At 35.6% G+C, this 19,626-nt stretch overlaps 1 protein-coding gene across 1 annotated transcript in view; it reads left to right on the forward strand.

The window, feature by feature from the left end:
• Nucleotides 1-19,367, forward strand: part of LOC306883158 (uncharacterized protein) — a 133,235-nt gene extending 113,868 nt beyond the window's left edge. Inside the window, exons 10-30 of the mRNA XM_079438276.1 lie at nucleotides 1,562-1,633; nucleotides 3,092-3,208; nucleotides 8,285-8,311; nucleotides 8,418-8,444; nucleotides 10,021-10,074; nucleotides 10,809-10,871; nucleotides 11,042-11,086; nucleotides 11,956-12,033; nucleotides 13,185-13,238; nucleotides 13,410-13,454; nucleotides 13,628-13,708; nucleotides 13,791-13,844; nucleotides 13,944-14,009; nucleotides 14,182-14,208; nucleotides 14,372-14,431; nucleotides 14,611-14,682; nucleotides 14,960-14,986; nucleotides 15,099-15,152; nucleotides 15,283-15,369; nucleotides 16,785-16,823; nucleotides 17,040-19,367. Coding sequence (XP_079294402.1) covers nucleotides 1,562-1,633; nucleotides 3,092-3,208; nucleotides 8,285-8,311; nucleotides 8,418-8,444; nucleotides 10,021-10,074; nucleotides 10,809-10,871; nucleotides 11,042-11,086; nucleotides 11,956-12,033; nucleotides 13,185-13,238; nucleotides 13,410-13,454; nucleotides 13,628-13,708; nucleotides 13,791-13,844; nucleotides 13,944-14,009; nucleotides 14,182-14,208; nucleotides 14,372-14,431; nucleotides 14,611-14,682; nucleotides 14,960-14,986; nucleotides 15,099-15,152; nucleotides 15,283-15,369; nucleotides 16,785-16,823; nucleotides 17,040-17,042 — 1,152 coding nt within the window. The 3' untranslated portion in view covers nucleotides 17,043-19,367. The remainder of the gene's footprint in view (nucleotides 1-1,561; nucleotides 1,634-3,091; nucleotides 3,209-8,284; nucleotides 8,312-8,417; nucleotides 8,445-10,020; nucleotides 10,075-10,808; nucleotides 10,872-11,041; nucleotides 11,087-11,955; nucleotides 12,034-13,184; nucleotides 13,239-13,409; nucleotides 13,455-13,627; nucleotides 13,709-13,790; nucleotides 13,845-13,943; nucleotides 14,010-14,181; nucleotides 14,209-14,371; nucleotides 14,432-14,610; nucleotides 14,683-14,959; nucleotides 14,987-15,098; nucleotides 15,153-15,282; nucleotides 15,370-16,784; nucleotides 16,824-17,039) is intronic.
• Nucleotides 19,368-19,626: the final 259 nt, after the last annotated feature.

Here is a 19,626-nt window from a genome sequence, read left to right on the forward strand (position 1 = left end):
TCCTGCAACATGATTTAACATGACAGTGAAAAGCTATAGAATAAAATCCTTATGCTTTTCAATTTTTTGTCACTTTCCATCCTCAAGTCTTTTCAAAGAGAGAAAAAAGTGACATCCATCCTCACCTGGATGGCACAGCCTTGTATAAAACCTCTCGCGGCAGACATGCAACATTTCTCTGTGCTTCTCGAGCTGCTCTCTGTTACTGCCGTCAGCACAATCCAGCCCTCAGATTGTGGTTTACAGAGAAACATAAATACATTGTCCAGACCAATGTGATTTAAGACAACAAAAATAAAACCATGGGTTTTGTCCAGTGTTATTTCAGGGTGGCAAAACCAACAATTTTACATTATTTGGTCATTTTGTATTTGAATCAAAGTTGTATTTAGGCAGTCCAAGCGCATTGTCTTTTTTGGTCTGTTTTTAGAGCAAGTCAAAATTGCAAGTATTGTTTTTAATTTTCATGACGTGGCATAAGTTTGAATAACCGATCCAGTCATATACAATCCAGTATATATATAAAATCCTGTAAAATAAGTGTTCATTTAAATTTCTTAATTTTATATATATATATATATATATATATATATATATATATATATATATATATATATATATATATATAATGACAGAAAATGTACACCACCAGTTAAAGTTACGGGCTGGTAAGATCTTTTAAATGTTTTTGACAGAGGTCTCAAAAATACATTAAATACAGTAATGCTATTTTCTATTTTAATATATTTTAAATTGTAATTTATTCCTGAATTTTCAGCATCATTACTCCAGTCTTCAGTGTCACATGATCCTTCAGGAATCATTTTAATATGCTGATTTGCTGCTCGAGAAACATTTATGATTATTATTAGTGTTGAAATCTGTATTTTTTTTGTGGAAACCATGATACATTTTTTTCAGGATTCTTTGTTGAATAGAAACTTGAAAAGACAGCGTTTATTTTAAATTAATTTTTGTAACATTATAAATGTCTTTAATGTTGCTTTTGATAATTTAATGTATCTTTCATGAATAAAAGTATGAATTTCTTTCCTTTTTTTTATTTATTTACTGACCCCAAACTATTGAAAGGTAGTGTGCATTGACAAGGATGTTGGCAAATATTTGGTCACTAATAGGTCTGACCGTTATATACAGGTCTATCATTAGGAGGGTATATCTTGAACTAAAAGTAACCAAAATCCTGCAAGGTGCTCTGCTGGTTTTGATATCTCACATTCCAGTGGCAGCGAAATGCCCTGTCAATGCTTTTTTGATGACTGCTCTGTATCTCTGCTCCTCTGTTCATACTGTTCCTCTCGCAGGGTCATGGCACTCATGCAGGGCTGCATAGTAATCAGATTCTCATTAAGGTTTGTCTCTTCTCTGCTGCCATAGCCTTCATCTCCAAGCCGCTCCATGGCCCCTGAGATCTTGCTCAGTTCCCTCACTATCCCTCAATCTGAGGTTTTCAGTGCTCTTATTGTTCTCCTTTTTCTTTTCCTCCATCTGTTTTTCCGGGCTTTTCCTGTCTCCTTGTATTGGGGACTCACATGCACAGATGGTCTTTCCTCGTTACGATCACAGCTACATCTCGGCCGATCAGCCCAGTTTCCAGAGGCGTATGCTGAAGGTAGCATGTGTGCAAGGCATGTGCAGACACTGCCCTTACTAGATCTTCATCTTCCTCGTTTTTAACCCATGTCATTTTGCGTGATTGCTTGTGTTATTGTTTGTGTGTCTCAATATTTACAATCAAATAACCTCATCCATGTGTGAAGGATCAGAGCGTTGCATGCAAGTTTGCTGCTTCAGTGAATGAGGCTGATGCAGGGTGGATCTCACGAAAAAATATCTGGGTCATATTTTACCACATAATCAAAAAAACAACAACAAACAATAGACTTTATATTTTGGATAAAGAAATGTAATGCAAAATAATTTCACTATGCAAAAAAATTAGTGCTGGGCAATGATTAATCACGATTATTCGCATCTAAAATAAAGGTTTTAGTGTATAAAATATATGTGTGAGAAACAATGGTGATTTATAGCACTAAAAGTGGTTCTCGGCTCGTAATCATAGGGGAACCACTTTTGGTGCTATCTAGCTATACAGCACCTTTGTCAACAAAAATGATGCTAAACAGCACCAACAGTGGATCTTTGGCTCGCAAAGAACCTTTAAAGGGGCTTAACAGGTTCTTTGTACGGCAGTGGTGCTATATAGCACCTCAGTCATTCAAAGAACCACTGAAGCACCAAGATTTGGTGCTATACAGCACCAAAAGTGCTTCCCCTATGATTACGAGCCAAAGAACCACTTTTAGTGCTATATAGCACCTTTTTTTATGGAGTGTATATTTATTATGAATATATATGAATATTTTCTAAATATATACTGTATGTGTGTCTTTAAATACAGTATATACATAATAAATATACACAGTACACACATGTATTATGTACACAAAAACTTTTATTTTGGATGCGATTAATCACAATTAATCACAATTAATCATTGACCAGCACTGCAAAAAATAATAATGATCCTGAAAATACTGTATTAATATTTTTAATGAGATTCACCCTTTTAGATGTATATGAATTGACAGATTGTCATTATACACTAAAATCTGGTGTAGGATTTACTTTGAAATGATCTTTATTAGAAATTGCTGATATATATATATATATATATATATATATATATGTATATATATATGTGTGTATATGTATGTATATATGTGAAACAGCTAGTAACAAATACATTTTATTGCGTTAATGTGTTATAAATAAAATAATAAAATTGTATGTGATTTATTTACAACTTAGAAATATGTTTTACAGTGCTAGAGGCATAATAATTATTTTATTATTTATTAATGTAATATTATTATTTACAAAAGGCAAATAATTATATACAATAAATAAGCTGTAATATTGAAACTTGAAACATCATCTTCCATTCACTTTTCCAAAAAAAAAAAAAAGATAATTAAACAAAATATATACTTCAAGAGAATGTTATTTGTGTTTTTGTTGTGCTTATGTTTTGCTTTATTCTATATCACGTCTATATTTTCATCAGGGTGATCAAGGACAAGCTGGCCCACCTGGACCTCCAGGCCCTCCTGGAGCACCTGGTGCAAGAGGGCCCCCAGGAAACACAGGGAAGGACGGTCCCCGCGGCCCACCGGGAGAACAAGTAAGATGCTCGGCTCATTTTACCTGCTACTGTGAAGCCTTAAAAATTGTGCATTTCCTTGCTTAAAGGGGCCATCTCATGAAAGTTGTTCAAGCTACAACAGGATTATTTGAATCTTATTTGAATGCTCAAATATAACAACTTAAATCACAGAACAGACTATATATCAGATCCAGTCAAGGCAAATAAATGTTTGCATAAACTCTGAAAGATGTTGACAGATCTTGAAAATCTGTTTCATAAATTATATGGGAATTTTCATAAATGATAAGTGCATTCACAGTGACCTGGAAAAAAATAGATTATTTAAACTGAAAAAAAAAGTGTAGAAACATGGTGTAGAAAAAAAACGAGCGAATAATTACAGAGAAACCATTGAATTAAATGTAAAAAGTTGAAGTAGAAAGACTGAAATAGTATTTTCTTGTAAAACGTTCCCCAATAATCTTTCTTTTATTTAACCCCTTGAAAAAAATCATTTTACAGTGCATCTGGACACTTAAGCCATACTTAAACTTAACTAAACTTAACTGAAATAAAACTACACAACAAGACTAAAAAGTGTACAGCAAAACTAAAAAAGTTAATTTAATTAGTCGTTGGCAGTCATGGCCTAATGGATAGACAGTTGGACTTGTAACCTGAAGGTCATGGGTTTGAGTCTCAGGTCCGGCAGGGATTGTAGGTGGGGGAGGGAATAACCAACACTCTCTCCACCCTCAATACCACGACTGAGGTGAGACCCTTGAGCAAGGCACCAAACCCCCAACTGCTCCCCGGGTGTATGTTCACTACTGTGTGTACATTTGGATGGGTTAAATGCAGAGCTCAAATTTCGAGTATGGGACACCATACATGGCCACACCCCTTTCCTTTTTTTTTTTTTTTTTTCCTTTTCTTAATTAAACAAATGATGTTTTGCTGAACCCCAAATCTCAAAAGCATAATGGAAACTCTTCTAAATGTCCATCATAGCTTAACAATAAAAAATGAAGTCTTTCTCTTTACTGAAAACTAACACTTTTACAAAATTACACTTAATTTTAACATTTATCCTCCGAGTGCAGTCCCATGCAAAGCATACTGGGAACTACAAATCTACTGCCCAGTTTGTTACTGTTTGTCAACAAAACTGACTCATGATTCATGTAGTCTCAACAAAAAAATCATTACATTGGTTTAAACATAATGAAATGAAGACAATGAAAATAAGCTGTGACAAATGTTCAAGAATTGTGTTTGTTTGGCCCGTTGTAACAAGAGTCATTTTAAAAAGTGAAATATGTTTTTGTGTGTGTGCACGTGCGATTAAAAAAAAAAGCATACACGGAGTAAGCAAATGGTGTAGGGCACCAACTAACACCACAAACTGTGATTTTTATTTTTATTTTTTTTTATATATATTGTGGCGGGAGGAGCAAACGACAGACACAGTGGGTGTGGCGTCAAGCCTCGGAGAGGTTTTTATTAAACAAATAAAGGGGAAAAATAAAGTGCCCAGGGAAAATAAAGTGTCCAAAGGAATGGGGAACCTGGTGTCCTCGCTGTGCCGCGGGGCTAGTGAAGAAGGGTAGTGTTCGTCAGGGAAGGGTCCAGGGAAGGGGCGGAGTCCGGTGGCCGCACACGCTCCCCTCTCGGGGCCGGGAGCGAGTGGCGGCAACGTCCATCTCCTGAGTTCCCGGCGCTTCTGGGGGATTCGACGGCCCGGCATCCTGGCCCGTCAGCTGTCTCACGAGTGCGGCAGTCCTCCTCGACGCACCGTTCCTGGACCCACGAGGACACCAGCGTGCATGCACAGGGAAGAGACCGGTCTCCCGAGGAGAGGCGCGCTCGGCGTTTAAACAGCGGCGGTGATGAGGCTCTATTCACATCAGGTGCGCCTCATCACACGCCTCCAGCCCTGGGTGTTCAGCGCCCCTCCTCTCTCACACACCCACTCCCGTCGGGAGCCTGGTGAAGGGCGGCGAATACGGGACGGGGTGGTGATGATGGACAGGGGGGAGGCAGCCGACTCGTCACAATATATATATATAACCTAGGGGGCCCTAATTGAACAATTGGATTTATCATCTGAAGCTGTTTTTGTACTATAGCAGCCTGTGGTTTACAGCAGTTACAGGTTGTACTTTAAAGGTTAAAGGCATTAGCGTTGCTCCGCTCTGGCCTCTGTCATCTGACGGTTCTGTTTTGTTCAGCAAGAGGTGATGGAAAGAGAGATAGTGGAAGAGGAAAGGGGCAAATCCAGTTCATCATTCCCCCGGGGGGGAATTTTAAAAGCACAGTTTATGCCAGTGCGCTTTCAGCCCACCTAAAGCTAAACCAAATATAGATTTTAAGGCTCAAGACTCATCTGGTTTGGGTAAGACACGGCCACAGTGTGTTTTTGACGAGCTCTGATGTTCCTGAACGTCCCGAAAAGAGATATGGCACGAATCCAGGTTCAGGAACAGTTCTCCCACCATTTTTCGCCTTAGGTCGCTTCAAATTAAGTTCATCCTTTTGAGTTTCTTATCATGAAGGCAGCTTAATTTGGACTAAAAGTGAACTGGAAATGGTTTTATTTCACTCAAACTGGGCTGGTTCTCACTGGCATACTGGTCTGTCAATTTTATTTTGCAATACCAGAAATTACTCCTGCATATCGGCAGGTTATGAGAGTTAGTAATGTCGTACTCTCTTCTGTGGATGTCTGTAATGTCGCTCTTATTAGACTGTTAGTTTCACAAGCCAAGGTTTTGACTATCTGCAGTAAATCTGCAGCATATTATAGCTTATTCTGGTCTTATATATGAAGAAACCGTCTGACTGACATTTTAAATTAATGACTGACACAGTTTGGGGTCAGTATTGTTTTCAGTGAAATTAATGCTTTTTACAGCAAGAATGTAATGTAATTTACAAAAGATTTCTATTTCATATAAATGCTGTTCTTTTGAACTTTCTATTCTTCAAAAAATCACACTGATTTTATACTGATAATAATGAGAAATGTTTTTTTTTTTTTAGCTGCAAATCTATTTCTGAAGGAAATTATTTCTGAAGGATCATGTGACACTGAAGCCATTTTTGGAAATTACACACACATAAAAGTGAAAACAGATAAATGCATTAACTACCGGTACATTAAATGAATATGTTAGGAATTTAGTCATATTTGGCAGTTCTAATAAACAAGGGAGGTACCAACACCGATTTTACTCATTTCAAACACTAAGTAACACAATTGTGATATCATTTGATGAGTCTAAAAACACATAGCATGCTAAAATAGCACATGCATAAAAGTCTGTATAACTGTGCTGGCAGAAGTAGAGCTTTTCCTAAGAATCCTGTGGATAAAACAGAGACAAGATGTGTCTCTTTGCACAGCTCTACTTTGTCGTCTTGCTTGTGTATAAAGAAATGTTTTATGAAGCTGAATTCTATGAAATTCTGCACCATGTTGGTCACAGATGTTTCCCTGACATAACTTGCTAGCTAGTTATCTCCTATTGTTGTGTTTTTCACTGGCAAAACCACCTTGTTAAGAAGCACAGCTTGAAGGAAGATGGGAAAAGCGAACAGTACAGTGCTTCTGATTTTCCCAAGCGCTTCCTCTGGTTTTGTTCATTTTTGACAGGGAACAGAAAATGATGTCTCTTTGTATTGTAGCTGAATACCAGCTTTGAAGTCTGCTTGACATAAAGTACTACATCTGACTAGATTGTGTGTATGCATATGTGTGCCATGTCTTCACTCATTCTGTTGATAATTTAGGTACAGAATGAGGACAAGAATATCGATTACAAAATGAAAAACATTGCTTGACATCCTATGAAGTCTATATCAGAATACATTCACCCAGCACATTCTCCAAAAGATGCATGCCGTTATATACACTCGTTCTCTCTCTATGACAAAAAACACTTAAAACCTCTGTTATAAAATCATAAGAAACCTATGATAATTTAGCATCAATGTGAGCAGGTGTTTGCTATTGGTGGGTAATATTTTATGGCAAACGTTCAACCAAAATAAGCAAAGTTGTACATCACTGTCCCCTAGTGGTTAAATTTCAGACAAACCCGTCTCTGCATAAAAATTAACTAGGTAATTAAAAATTTGAAAACCTATCCTCACAGACAGCTTATAGGAAATGGATGTAAGCACATTTATCAAGTTAAATTTCTAAATAAAATAGGCTACAACCGCAAGTGGCATAGCTCCAGATATTAGTTCACCCAAAAATGAAAATTTGCTGAAGATGTACTCATTCTCAGGCCATCAAAGATGTAGATGGGTTTGGTTCTACATCAGAACAGATTAGAAGAAATTTATCAATACGTCACTTTCTCACAAATGAATCCACTGCAGTGAATGGGTGCCGTCAGAATGAGAGTCTAAACAGTTTATAAAAACATCACAATAATCCACAAGTAATCCACAAACTCCAGTCAATCAATTAATATCTTGTGAAGTGGAAAGCTGCGTGTTTGTAAGACACAAATTCACCATTAATGCGTTTTAACACTAAACCATCACTTTTGGCCACAAAACAAGTCCATAAAGCATTATAGCGCTTCCTCCAGTGAAAAAGTCCATCCCATTTTGTCCTCTCACATCAAAATCCACCAACATATTTATTTAGAACCGTTTAAGACTGTTTTCGCTTATAAACAGTTCTGGTTCTGTGCATATCTCTCTCCTGATTCAGACAGGACAACTTTTTAGCTTGAGAAAGCAACATTGTGGATAGAGGACTCGTATTTTAGCTGGAAGCAACAATTAAAAATGTCTCGATGGATTTGTTTCTTACAAACACGCAGCTTTTCACATCACAAGACATGAATTGATGGTCTGGAGTTGTGTGGAAAGCGCTATACAAATAAATGTGACTTGACTTGATATTTAATGTGAAACTCATACCACTGGCCCAACAAGCCAGTTAATGTTAATAATGATGCACTGCAGCTTAAGGATTGGCACATGACATTTGGTTCTCTTTTAAAAAAGAGCTCTGGTATCAATCAAACACTGACTCGCATCTTGAAAGTTTGGTTTATTAAAGTAACTCTTAAATACTTTCTGTCTCTCTAGGGTGCTCCTGGACAAGAAGGAATGGAGGTGAGTGTAACCAGCACTGTTTCTGATCAACATGGTCATGGTCTTCATGGCTCACATTATATTATTGTATGTTACTTTCTTTCAAACACGTTTTCTCCCTCTGCAGGGACAAAGAGGTTTACCAGGAAAACCGGTAAGATTTAAACATATCAAATCTGTGTGTGTACTCATCCTTGGGGCCAAGGTGTTTCTTGTTTTTTAGGAAAACGTCTTGCTTTCACAATTTTCTGAAAGACTAAATTCTTTCCTCTTGGCATAAATACGAACAGCATGTTTGAGTGTTTTGCCCTTTGTGCTAGTAAGTGCTTGCTGACTTCAGCTGTCCTTAAACACTGACGTCTGGTTGCTCTGACATCTGTATGATGTCTTGAATTAGTTTCTGCCTGATTCACTGGAATGACTTCTAATGTGTAATATCAGTTTCGTTTTAGTACATGTGTACATTTGTGTGTGAGACCAAGATGAGAAACATACAGTATCCGAGTGTGTTCTACCCGTGGTGTTGCAGCTACATGGACCTGTTGTACAAAAAAGTCAGCATGAAATGGTGTTCGCAACCATTTTTAATTCTGTAATGTGATTTTATTTCTAAGTGAAACAGGATATAAGAAAAATGTAGGACTGAACTATATTTTTTATCTGCAAAAATTGAAAGTGCTATTTATATGTGACTGGAGGGGGTTTCAGTGATGTCAACCGAAAAGGAAAATGTTTCAGAGTTGAAGAAAGCTTTTACATTAAAAAAATTACCAAGACCAGAATTGTTCTTCTGAATAGTGTACATTTATGTACTGTTCACAATAAGACCATCAACATTAAGAAAGTAAGTAGGGTAAATTAAAAAAAATGTTTTTTACTTTTGAGTCTATTGAGTTTTTCTAAATACATCTTACTGATCATATTGTGAACAATTCATGTATGCATATGTTTCTTTTTTGTATAATTACTTACCTTTAAGCCCATAATTTTAAATCAAAATGTCATAACTTAATCTTCTGGTGAGTGCCAGGGTTGTAATTGTTAACTAAACTAAAACCAAAAGAAAACATTCATTACTTAAACTAAACTACATAAAATTAACAATATTTTATTTTAAGGAAAAGATCTAAGAGCGCTACTTGCTGAAAAGTGATCCCAGAAGGTGCTCTTTGGTTGGGTTCAAAAATATATCTATAGAAAAACGAATACAAGGCACTTCTTCCGGTTCCAAAATGTTAAAAAGCCTTTATTCAAACATGGCTCACTCTAGAAACATAAAACAATTGCTAAAACACTGCACCCTGATTGGGTGAAAATCAAATTCTGCAATGCCTTGGATTCGTTTTTCTATAGATATTATTTTTTATTTTTTATTATTATTATAGCTAGTTTCCAATGCACCCTTTTTAATTTTTGTTTAGTTAAGTTGATGTATTAAAATAATTAATATAACCTGTAATAAAAAAAAATAATTCATAACTATATCATGTACAACAAAATGACTAAAACTTTTACTAAAATAAAAAGAGAGAAAGAAATATAACATAAAAATTTTAAATATTAACAAATGATAATAGCATAAAAGTGCAGGCTCACATTCAGATCTGCCTCCATTAAATCAACAACTGATGGACAGATCCAAGTCCCCACAATATCACAATATGGAAGAACAGATCTGTTGCTTTTTCCACATTTTAGTGTAAACTGGATGTCTGTAAACTGTTTTACAGGGTGAAGTTGGTAATCAGGGTTACCCAGGACTACAGGGACCCCCAGGGCCAAAGGTCAGAGGTCATTCTTCCTCTGGTTTTGACACCAGAATATCGACAAACCCACCATTATGATCAAAACATACTATTTTCAAGGTCCTTTTCCTTCATTTTGGTATTTAAACGAGAGATCAAGCTATTTTTGGTAACACTTTACAATAAGGTTCATTAGTTCACAGTAGTTAACTACATTAATTAACATGAACTAAGAATGAACAACACTTATACAGCAATTATTATTCTTAGTTAATGTTAATTTCAGCATTTACTAATGCATTATTAATATCACGAGTTGTGCTTGTTAACATTAGTTAATGCTCTGTGAACTAACATGAACAAACAATGAACAACTCTATTTTTTATTAACTAACATTAACAAAGATTAATAAATAGTGTAGGCTAATAAATTTATTTTTCATTGTTTGTTCATATTAGTTAATACATTAACTAATGTTAACAAATGACATTGTAAAGTGTTACCCAGTTTTTTACCTGTTCATTTTCTGTGTATGTATCTTCTGTTTTGCACTCTTTAGTCTCATAGGTTCAAATTTCATTTTGGATTTGATCATGTGCTTGATTTCACCATAGCCTCTGCCCATTACTTAATCATTAGCAGCGTAATGAGAATGATTTCATAGAGTAATGGGCTTCGTATGGATCTGACTGCTCTGTTGGATCTTCTGCTGCAGTATTTCTCTCTGCGATCTGTTCTGTGTTAATGTAAATGCTCTGTATACGTTTGGCAGGGTGAGCAGGGAGAGCCAGGTCCTCAGGGTGACCGAGGAACCGATGGTCTGCCAGGCTTGAAGGTGAGCGTTGGGTGAAGTTCTTTCTGTTATATTTATATATATATATATATATATATATATATATATATATGAGTATATAAGTGATTCCTACAAAAGACAAGATTTACAGTAAATGGGTAACATCAGTGTGCTTGATTGTATTGGTTTGATTTGGGCTGTGTATTTCTCAGGGAGATAAGGGAGATGGTGGAGAACAAGGGGCCCAGGGCGAACCGGTGAGGAACAATGCATCATACGTTTATTAAAAGTGTGCTCAGTCAATTTTATGCTGACCGTTGTTTTGGATTTTCATAAATTGAATGCAAGGCTTCCAGTGTCATTTGCTTTCAGTTATTTTAGCTGTACACAAAGATTCAGTTATGCTGCTTGATGCTGCAAACTATTTCTTATCTTATTATTTTAATTTACTGTCATAATCGTAAATATGCACTGGTTTGTAGCACACATAGCTTTCTTTAAGCCCAGAGTTTCCAAAAATGAAATGAAATGAAACTATTATTTAAAAATAATTATAATGCATTATAATGCATAATTAATACATAATAATGATATAATTATAATACACCTAATTTGCTTTTAAAAATACTATAGTACACTTCGGATACAATGTATAAAAATTGTAGTTTTGCTAGTAATGCCATGATAATGCAATTCTCAGGTAATGCGTGAACTGATATAATGTATATCTTGAAAGTGACATACGGCCAAGTATGGTGACCCATACTAGGAATTTGTGCTCTGCATTTAACCCATCCAAAGTGTACATACACAGCAGTGAACACACACCCGGAGCAGTGGGCCGCCATTTAGGCGAGCAGTTGGGGGTTGGGTGCCTTGATCAAGTACACCTCAGTCATAGAATATAGGGTGGACATGGAGAGCGCTGGACATTCACTCCCCCCACCGACAATTCCTGCCAGCCATGACTCGAACTCGCAACCTTTGGATTACGAGTCCGACTCTCTAACCATTAGGCCACAACTTCCCCAATCTTGATTGCAATGTATGTTGCTTTGGATGAAACAAAAGCTGTTCACATCTGAGAATACTTACAGTTGTGTAACAGTTGTTTTGATCACGGCAGGGCCGCCCTGGTGAAAAAGGCACATCAGCATCCGGTGACATCATTGACTTCAATGGCAAACTCTTAGATGCCTTTCAGGTGGGCCGTAATTTTATTGATAGTAATTGCTAGAAAAACTTCCTAACAACTGTTATTTTTGCCAATCGGTCATCTGGATTCATGTAAACTTGATGTTACTGGTTAGACTTCTTGTAATGCAATTATGTAAACAACAGATGACTATAAATGAATGGTTATATTAAAACCAAATGCCATGAAATGTTCTGAAATATCAGTCAGGCTTGATTTTTTTTTTTCTGGCAGGCCATCAAAACCATCAGTGTCTCGGTAACTGTACTGTAGCATGAGTTGCCTTTTTTTGCTATTTTAGTTGAATGTGCAGCCTAATTATTCTTTAACAAATACTCACTGTGTGTGCTTTTGAATTCAAAACAATTCATTATTATTTCAGCATATAATGCTAATTCAAAATAGATTATTCAAGATTAATTTTCAATAATTCAATATAAATATTATAAACAACGCTGGTAGCGTGCATGCAACATTATGTTGTAAAATGGTGTGAAGCAAACTTAAATGTAAAAAGTAATTAAAATAAGTGTGCTTTGAAACGTGTATGCTTTATGTAACGTACCAAGACATATTTTAGGAAATTAGATGCAGTTGCAAATGTTGTTGTTCTTGTACTGAGAATGTGGATCTGGGTTGTTTAGTGAATGTTTCTTGTGGTTACATTTATAATGTCTGTTTACATGTTCTAGACGATGCCATTCTTTGAAATTCTGTGTTTTGTCACATTGCAATTGACAAATAGGAGGAAGAATTAGGACTTTTATCATTTTGGACAATTGCAAGGCTTTGTGGTCATCTCTATCAAAAGTATAATCAGTCTGAAATGTTTATCGAACCACGAAGCGTGACAGATACATTGAATATGGTGACAAGGAAATGCAAAAATGTCAGGCATAATGATGGTTTGTATCAGTCTAAAGAACAGCAATATTTCCTTCAAAGAATGCCATCAACATTGTAAAGTATCATTCAGGATGTTGTTTTCATACTCCACAAGATTTCACATGAAGAATTATATTGGAACAACATTTCCTGTTTTATAGCAGTCGTAAAATGAGGTCTATCAGAGGTTTGTGGTTCTCAAAATGGAAAGTGGTTTTGCAAAAAGACCATTTTATAAGCTTTAATTATGTCAGTTCCTCTTGCTTAACTAACAGGGACCACCTGGCCCTCCTGGACCCCCGGGACCACCTGGAAAAGAAGGTTCAAAGGTGAATATCGAAATCTTCGGAACTCCTAATGAGTGGCTCAGTTAGTGTTTTTAAAAAATTATTTTTGTATTTAAAGCCACACAAAGCTTGTGCTAGAACTAAATGATCGAATGAATAGCATCAGGAAAAATATCAATTCTAAACTTCTGTGTGTTTCATTCATCCAAACAGGGCGAACTTGGCTTGCCTGGCCCTGCTGGGGTTGATGGTGAAAAGGTGATAATTGGTTCAGCTCATTTAGAAGAATATCAGTTGTTTTATTTTTATTTTATATAAATCTACAAAGTTTTGCAAGGACATGCACCTATATAGAACCTACAGTATATGAGCTATTCTGAGGTTCATGCAGATGAGTTGCTAATCAATATTTGGATTGATTTGATCTTCAGGGTGACAAGGGATACACTGGGGAGCCTGGTGAACCTGGAGAGAGGGGGGAGAAAGGAGAAATGGGCCTTTCTGGTCCCTCCGTAAGTATTCAAAGTGATAAATCTATTACATCTTCTCATTTGTTTGTTGTCATATTATCATTTATAATCAAATGTGATATAGGGAATAGATGGGCAGAAAGGAGAGAAAGGAGACTCTATACTAGAAGACAATCTGGTCAGTACAATTGCACCCACTTTTTTTATTTTTTATTTATTAATATTCTAGTATTAAGAGTACAGTTATCTTTAGCTGTGGTTTTATGACTGTCTACAGGTTCAGATGATTTCACAGCCTGGACCACCAGGGCCTCCAGGTCCATCAGGACCACCTGGATACATGGTGAGGCACATTTTAGATATGTATGATATTGCGTTTTTAGTTAATTTGATAACTTAACCTGACCATACATTCTCCCTTATTTTTTTTTGCCATTTATCTGCAATGTCTTGACACTTAAGAGTGATATCTTAACATCATTCAAAGATTATGACAGATATTATTTGTGTTTTAGGGTCATCGTGGCTTGCCAGGCCAAAAAGTAGGTGTTTATTTTATTTTATTCAAACTTTTAGTCTTGACATGAAACACACGTCATCATAAATCTTACTTAACTACTTTAAACTTCCTAATAAATTGAGATATCCAGTAAAATCATACTCCATGCATTGTATCAGTCTAACGCTGAATTGAATCTCTCATAGGGTGATTCAGGGGAGAGTATTAAAGGAGAGAAGGGAGAAACTGGTGCTGCAGGAATACAAGTGAGACCACATCTAATCCCATAATGCATTAGTCCAGGATTTAAAAACAAAAGCAATATTCACAAACATGTAAGACTGGCCTGTGGATGTTGTGATTATGGTGGTTTCCATACTCATAACATCTGTAAGCCATAACCATACCATATCCAACGTTTTATACCTATTATTATGTTTTATAGGGCCTTCAGGGTTCTCAAGGGCCCCCAGGAGCAACAGGATTAGTTGGTCTTCCCGGCACAAAGGGTGAAAAGGTAAATCAAATCATAAATTCAAATAATTACTATTTTTAAAGACAATTGGGTTTGAGCAGATGTATTTGTGGTGTTTTATTTTATTCTTTTTTATCTCTATTTCATTTTTTCAGTATTCTTTTTTTAACCACTCTGGTTTTTAAAGTGCTTTATGAATTGATTTGATTTGATAAATGTCAGAAATAATTGCTAAACCTAACTGTAAAATAATATTACATTACATTAGACACACATAAAATATAAATGTAGCTAAAAGTATTTTTGTTTTCTTTCACAGGGAAAACAAGGGGAAGCTGGATTAGATGTAAGCAGGATTTATTCATTCATTCATTCTTACTGTACATACATCTTAAGGACTGATCTTTTGTTTTTCAATGGAAGTTTTCCAGCGTCATTTTTATTTTCATTTACTGTAGGGTTTTCCTGGCATTAAGGGAGACAGGGGTGATCGTGGAGAGAAAGGAGACAGGGTACTATATGACATTTACCTCAGATAATCAATGAAGCTTTCATACATGTTCAAAAACCAGTAATTTATTCATCTACTGACTGTACATAGTCCTTTACTTAAAACGATCTTGTTGATCCTCCTGTTCACAGGGAGATCGCGGTCCTGTTGGAAAGAGAGGGCTCAAGGGAAAGAAAGGCGAACAGGGGCCGCCGGGTCTTGACCAGCCCTGTCCCGTGGTGCGTGTTACAGCTACTTTTCATGTTTATACCTGGTGATGTGTTACAGATTCATACTGCTGAAAATCTGGTAAAAAACATACCGGGTAATTCTGTCAGGAACAACAAAGTGTGCCCATCTGGGAACACCAATATTTCACAGACATCTTTTTCCCTTTTCCACGTTTCCTCACCTTTCTTCTGTATGTTTCTACAGGCTGATGTTCTGCTTCAGTTTCTCTTTGCTTGGTCTCTCTAGCGTGATTGTGTGTGTCTTGTTTGTTTTTAGTCATTATGGCAGTGTATATTGTATATGTGTGCTCTCGCTGACAGGGAGCTGATGGATGTAAAAAAGAGGCAGTGGAAACGGGGCAGCCGGCCCCTGAGGCCCCCTGCCCACTGGTACAGTATATCTGCCTGCTTCTCTCTCTGCTCTGTTTATACCTGCAGATTTCTGACACTTTCTGCTTTCGCCTTTTAACTACTTCTTTAAAACTGTCCTATGTCTGCCATGTACATACTGGTACATTACCATTCAAATGTTTGGGGCCAGTAATATTTATTTATTTGAATGAAATTAATACTTTTATTCAGAAAGAATGCATTAAGTTGATCAAAAGTGACTATAACACATTCTTTTTCAAATAATTGCTCTTTTGAACTTTATATTCATCAAAGAATCGTGAATCTGTTTTGAACTTTTTAGTTTATTTTAAGAATCAGAGCAGCGATTTTAAACTTTGATTATAAGATGTTTTCTTGAGCAGCAAAACAGCATATCAGAATGATTTCTGAAGAATTATGTGACACTGAAGACTGGAGTAATGATGATGTTTTGCATCACAGAAATAAATTACATTAAAAAATTGCTCTTTTACTTTGTATTGATATTTGACAATATTTCTGTTTTTAGCCTTGGTGAGCAAAAAGACTTCTTTCAAAACATTCGAAAATCTTACGACCCAAACATTGAAAGGGTAGTGTATATGCAACACAATAGAGATTACAATTAGAGATCATTCGTGTTTATTCAAGGTTTATAAAACCCAAACTGATTTATTAAATATTAACTAAGATCGATGAGAAACATTGTAACTTTGTCAAGCAAAATCTCATTCATATTTTATTAGTGTTACTCCATAACACGGCATTATTGTGATGAGTGTTGCAAGCATGCATTTATTTTTTTTATTTTTTTTTGTGGTGTTGTGATCCTTTGTGGAGTTTGAGTTTTTAGGTTGAAGTCTACATATTTATTTAAAAAATATAAAGTATTATTAGGATTTTGTGTGCAGTGTATGCTTACAGACTATTGTGAAAATTCAAATTGATAATTTTTAAAACCATTTTAACACATGAATTTGTTCATTTAAACTGCAATACAGTTGAAAATGGATTCTTTGCGCTTACACCCATTTTTTTTTCTTACATTCAAGGGTCCTGATGGATTTCCAATACCAGGTTGCTGGCACAAGGTCAGTAAAAAAAAAAAAGCATATATGATACATGAATATTCCATAACCATGTCTGTACAGTTCACATATGTGACTTTAACATTAACAACTGGCTATTTAAATGAATTGACTGCAGTGTGCATCAGTACACATGCCACATTGGCATTTGTACACAATTTTTATTTTGGATTTGGCTTTGCTCATCACTAATATAATTTGTTTGTTGTTCTTTTGCAGTGATGTGTAACCTGAGGCATGTCGTCTGTACATATTGATGTGATATATATTGCAATTTCATACAGCTTTTTCACTTTTTAAATATTTTTACATTTTATAAAGACAAGAGACTTCGATGAACATTCATCAGTGTTATTTTTTCAACCTTTTTTATCGGAAATTGTGGACCAAATAGTGGATACTGCTTTTTTGGTGTCCATTTGGGTTATTGAATCCAGATATTTTTTTTTTTTTTTTTATTATTCCTGGAGCATAAAATGACAGTATTGTTCACCGTAGGATGCCTGTAATGTGCTCGGGGAATGTTGCATGGGCATGCTGGACCAACCCACTGGTGCCAATACAAGAATTTTGCATCATATCCCCTTTTATTTTTAAAGGAACAGGGAATGCTTCAGAAACTCAAGAGGAAACATCTCTCCCAGCCTTGAAGTTCTTCAAGAACCAGAAGAGTTTAAATGACTTTACAGTCCCTCAAGTGACGGCATCTCAATAATATTGGTTAATATTGACTGTCCTCAGTATGCAGGTCGAATGAGGGTGCAGACAGCCCTCGCTATGGTCAATATTTTTCATGGAGGAACATAATTGAGCTCTTGGAGATGATAAGAGATCAGGGACTGGCCTCATGGATGCAGTTGCTCCACAGGACGGCAACAGCAGCCTGATATAAGAGGCTTTGGCATTGGAGATGAGACAGAACACATCCTTATTTTGAGAATATCAATGAACAGCAATTTATAATGATTTATTTCTTGTGTTACTTTTTTATGCTTGTTTTTTTGTCGTTTTTAACCCACAAGCAAAAACACAAAGCATCTGGAATTGATGCCCAAAGACTAACTTTTTGGATGGCAAGCATTTACTTATTAATGCATAAATCATTGATAACAAAATAAATACTACATCTGTTTTAAATCAGCAACGTATAGTGAGCGAGAATAGTGTGTTATATCATACCTGTTTATTTACTACTGCATTTACATTTTGTTGCTCACATTTGTTGTGATACTTTGAGATACAGTATATGTTGACTGTGACTACCTGCCTTTGTTTTTAACGTCACAATCCTTGATACATATTCCATATTATTGTTCATAGTAATTTATGATATATATGTGCTTTTTGAAGATGGCCAAAACTGGAGGTGTTTTCATTGCCTCAGTTCAGCCATTATGAGGAATCAAGTTTAAGGCTGTTTTGAAGTTTGACAAAGTATTGCTCTATTATCTTTCATAGCATGAAAGCATAGAAAACATTAGAGATTCCATTTTATCGATCTCATTTTCTTTCTTTGGCTTTCCAAAATTTAACACAGAGAAAAGACATCCAGAAGAGATGTTTTTTAAAGGCATTTTAGCATGTTCAGTATACATTTCCATGATGGTGTACCCTCTTTCAGGGATTTAAAACCATTCTACATAAGCTTTTCTGAAATATTTATTGTTCATATTAAAATAACTCGTGGTCAGATCATGTAAAAGTTCTTATAATGCATATGCTACAGATCATGCATTTGAATTTTTATAAGCCTGTTTTTAATGTCGTTAAATGGCTGACAAAATGTTCCTATGTTGTGATTTACATAACTGTAAAAAAATGTGATTGACCAGTAGCATTATAGCACCATTTTAGAAACAAAACCGAATGGGAGGACATTTTCGGAACACTTTATTGCTTAACTTTTTTGTTTTTCCTTTGAATTTCTTTACAGGTTTTTTATTTTTAATTTTTTTCAGACACAAATAATGTTTGATTTTGAAGATACTGAAAGATGATTTTGAAGATATTTTGCTGCTGAAACAGTATTTGTATTTAATAGTTGAAATTGGGTAAGGAAAACAGCCTTCCTGACTGCCTGACAGCCTTTACATACATTGGTTTGCTTTCAAAGATGTTTTATAAAATAGAAATTACAGTTTGTTACTAGTAAATTAGTAAAAACTGTCTTTCCTTTGGCCTTGGTTATGGTCAAAAAGTGTGTGGTGTTTCAAAAGTTCTCCACAATCCACAGTAAACTCACATTCAGACTGTTTCTCTGACACTTTCATGGTCAAATCTGTTCCTAGTGGAAGAAATCAAATCTTGCTCTTTTTTTATCATTGCATGAATATTCTGTTTCACTTGGAATCTATGTCCCATTGCGCAAGTAATGAGCAAGAGTGCAGTTTTCTGTTGACTTTAAATGCCAAGGTAATTAAACAGGTTATGACATAAGATTTTTTGAGGTTTTGACATATAAAAAGTGTTTGTACCATTTAAACATCCTGCAGGTTTCATAGCTTAAAATATCTTCCTCGTTATAAATAAAGCATTTATTAAAGCTCCAAAAATGGCTCGTTTAGATATTGTGGGATCTGTGATGTCATATGGACAAATATATTTGCATATGATCATCTATTATAAGCCCCACCCACGTGTGTTCACCAGATGCAAATTAAGCAAATCTAACCAATTATAATCACTGGTGCTGTCTATTGGATATGGTGCACATTAATTTTCTGACAGGGGTAGAGTGGGGGAAAACGACCCCCTACTGTTTTCCCAAAATAACCACAAGATAAAGTAAAGATACATTTTTATTGTA

This window comes from Barbus barbus, assembly GCF_936440315.1.
Source record: "Barbus barbus genome assembly, chromosome: 17".
Lineage (NCBI taxonomy): Eukaryota > Metazoa > Chordata > Actinopteri > Cypriniformes > Cyprinidae > Barbus > Barbus barbus.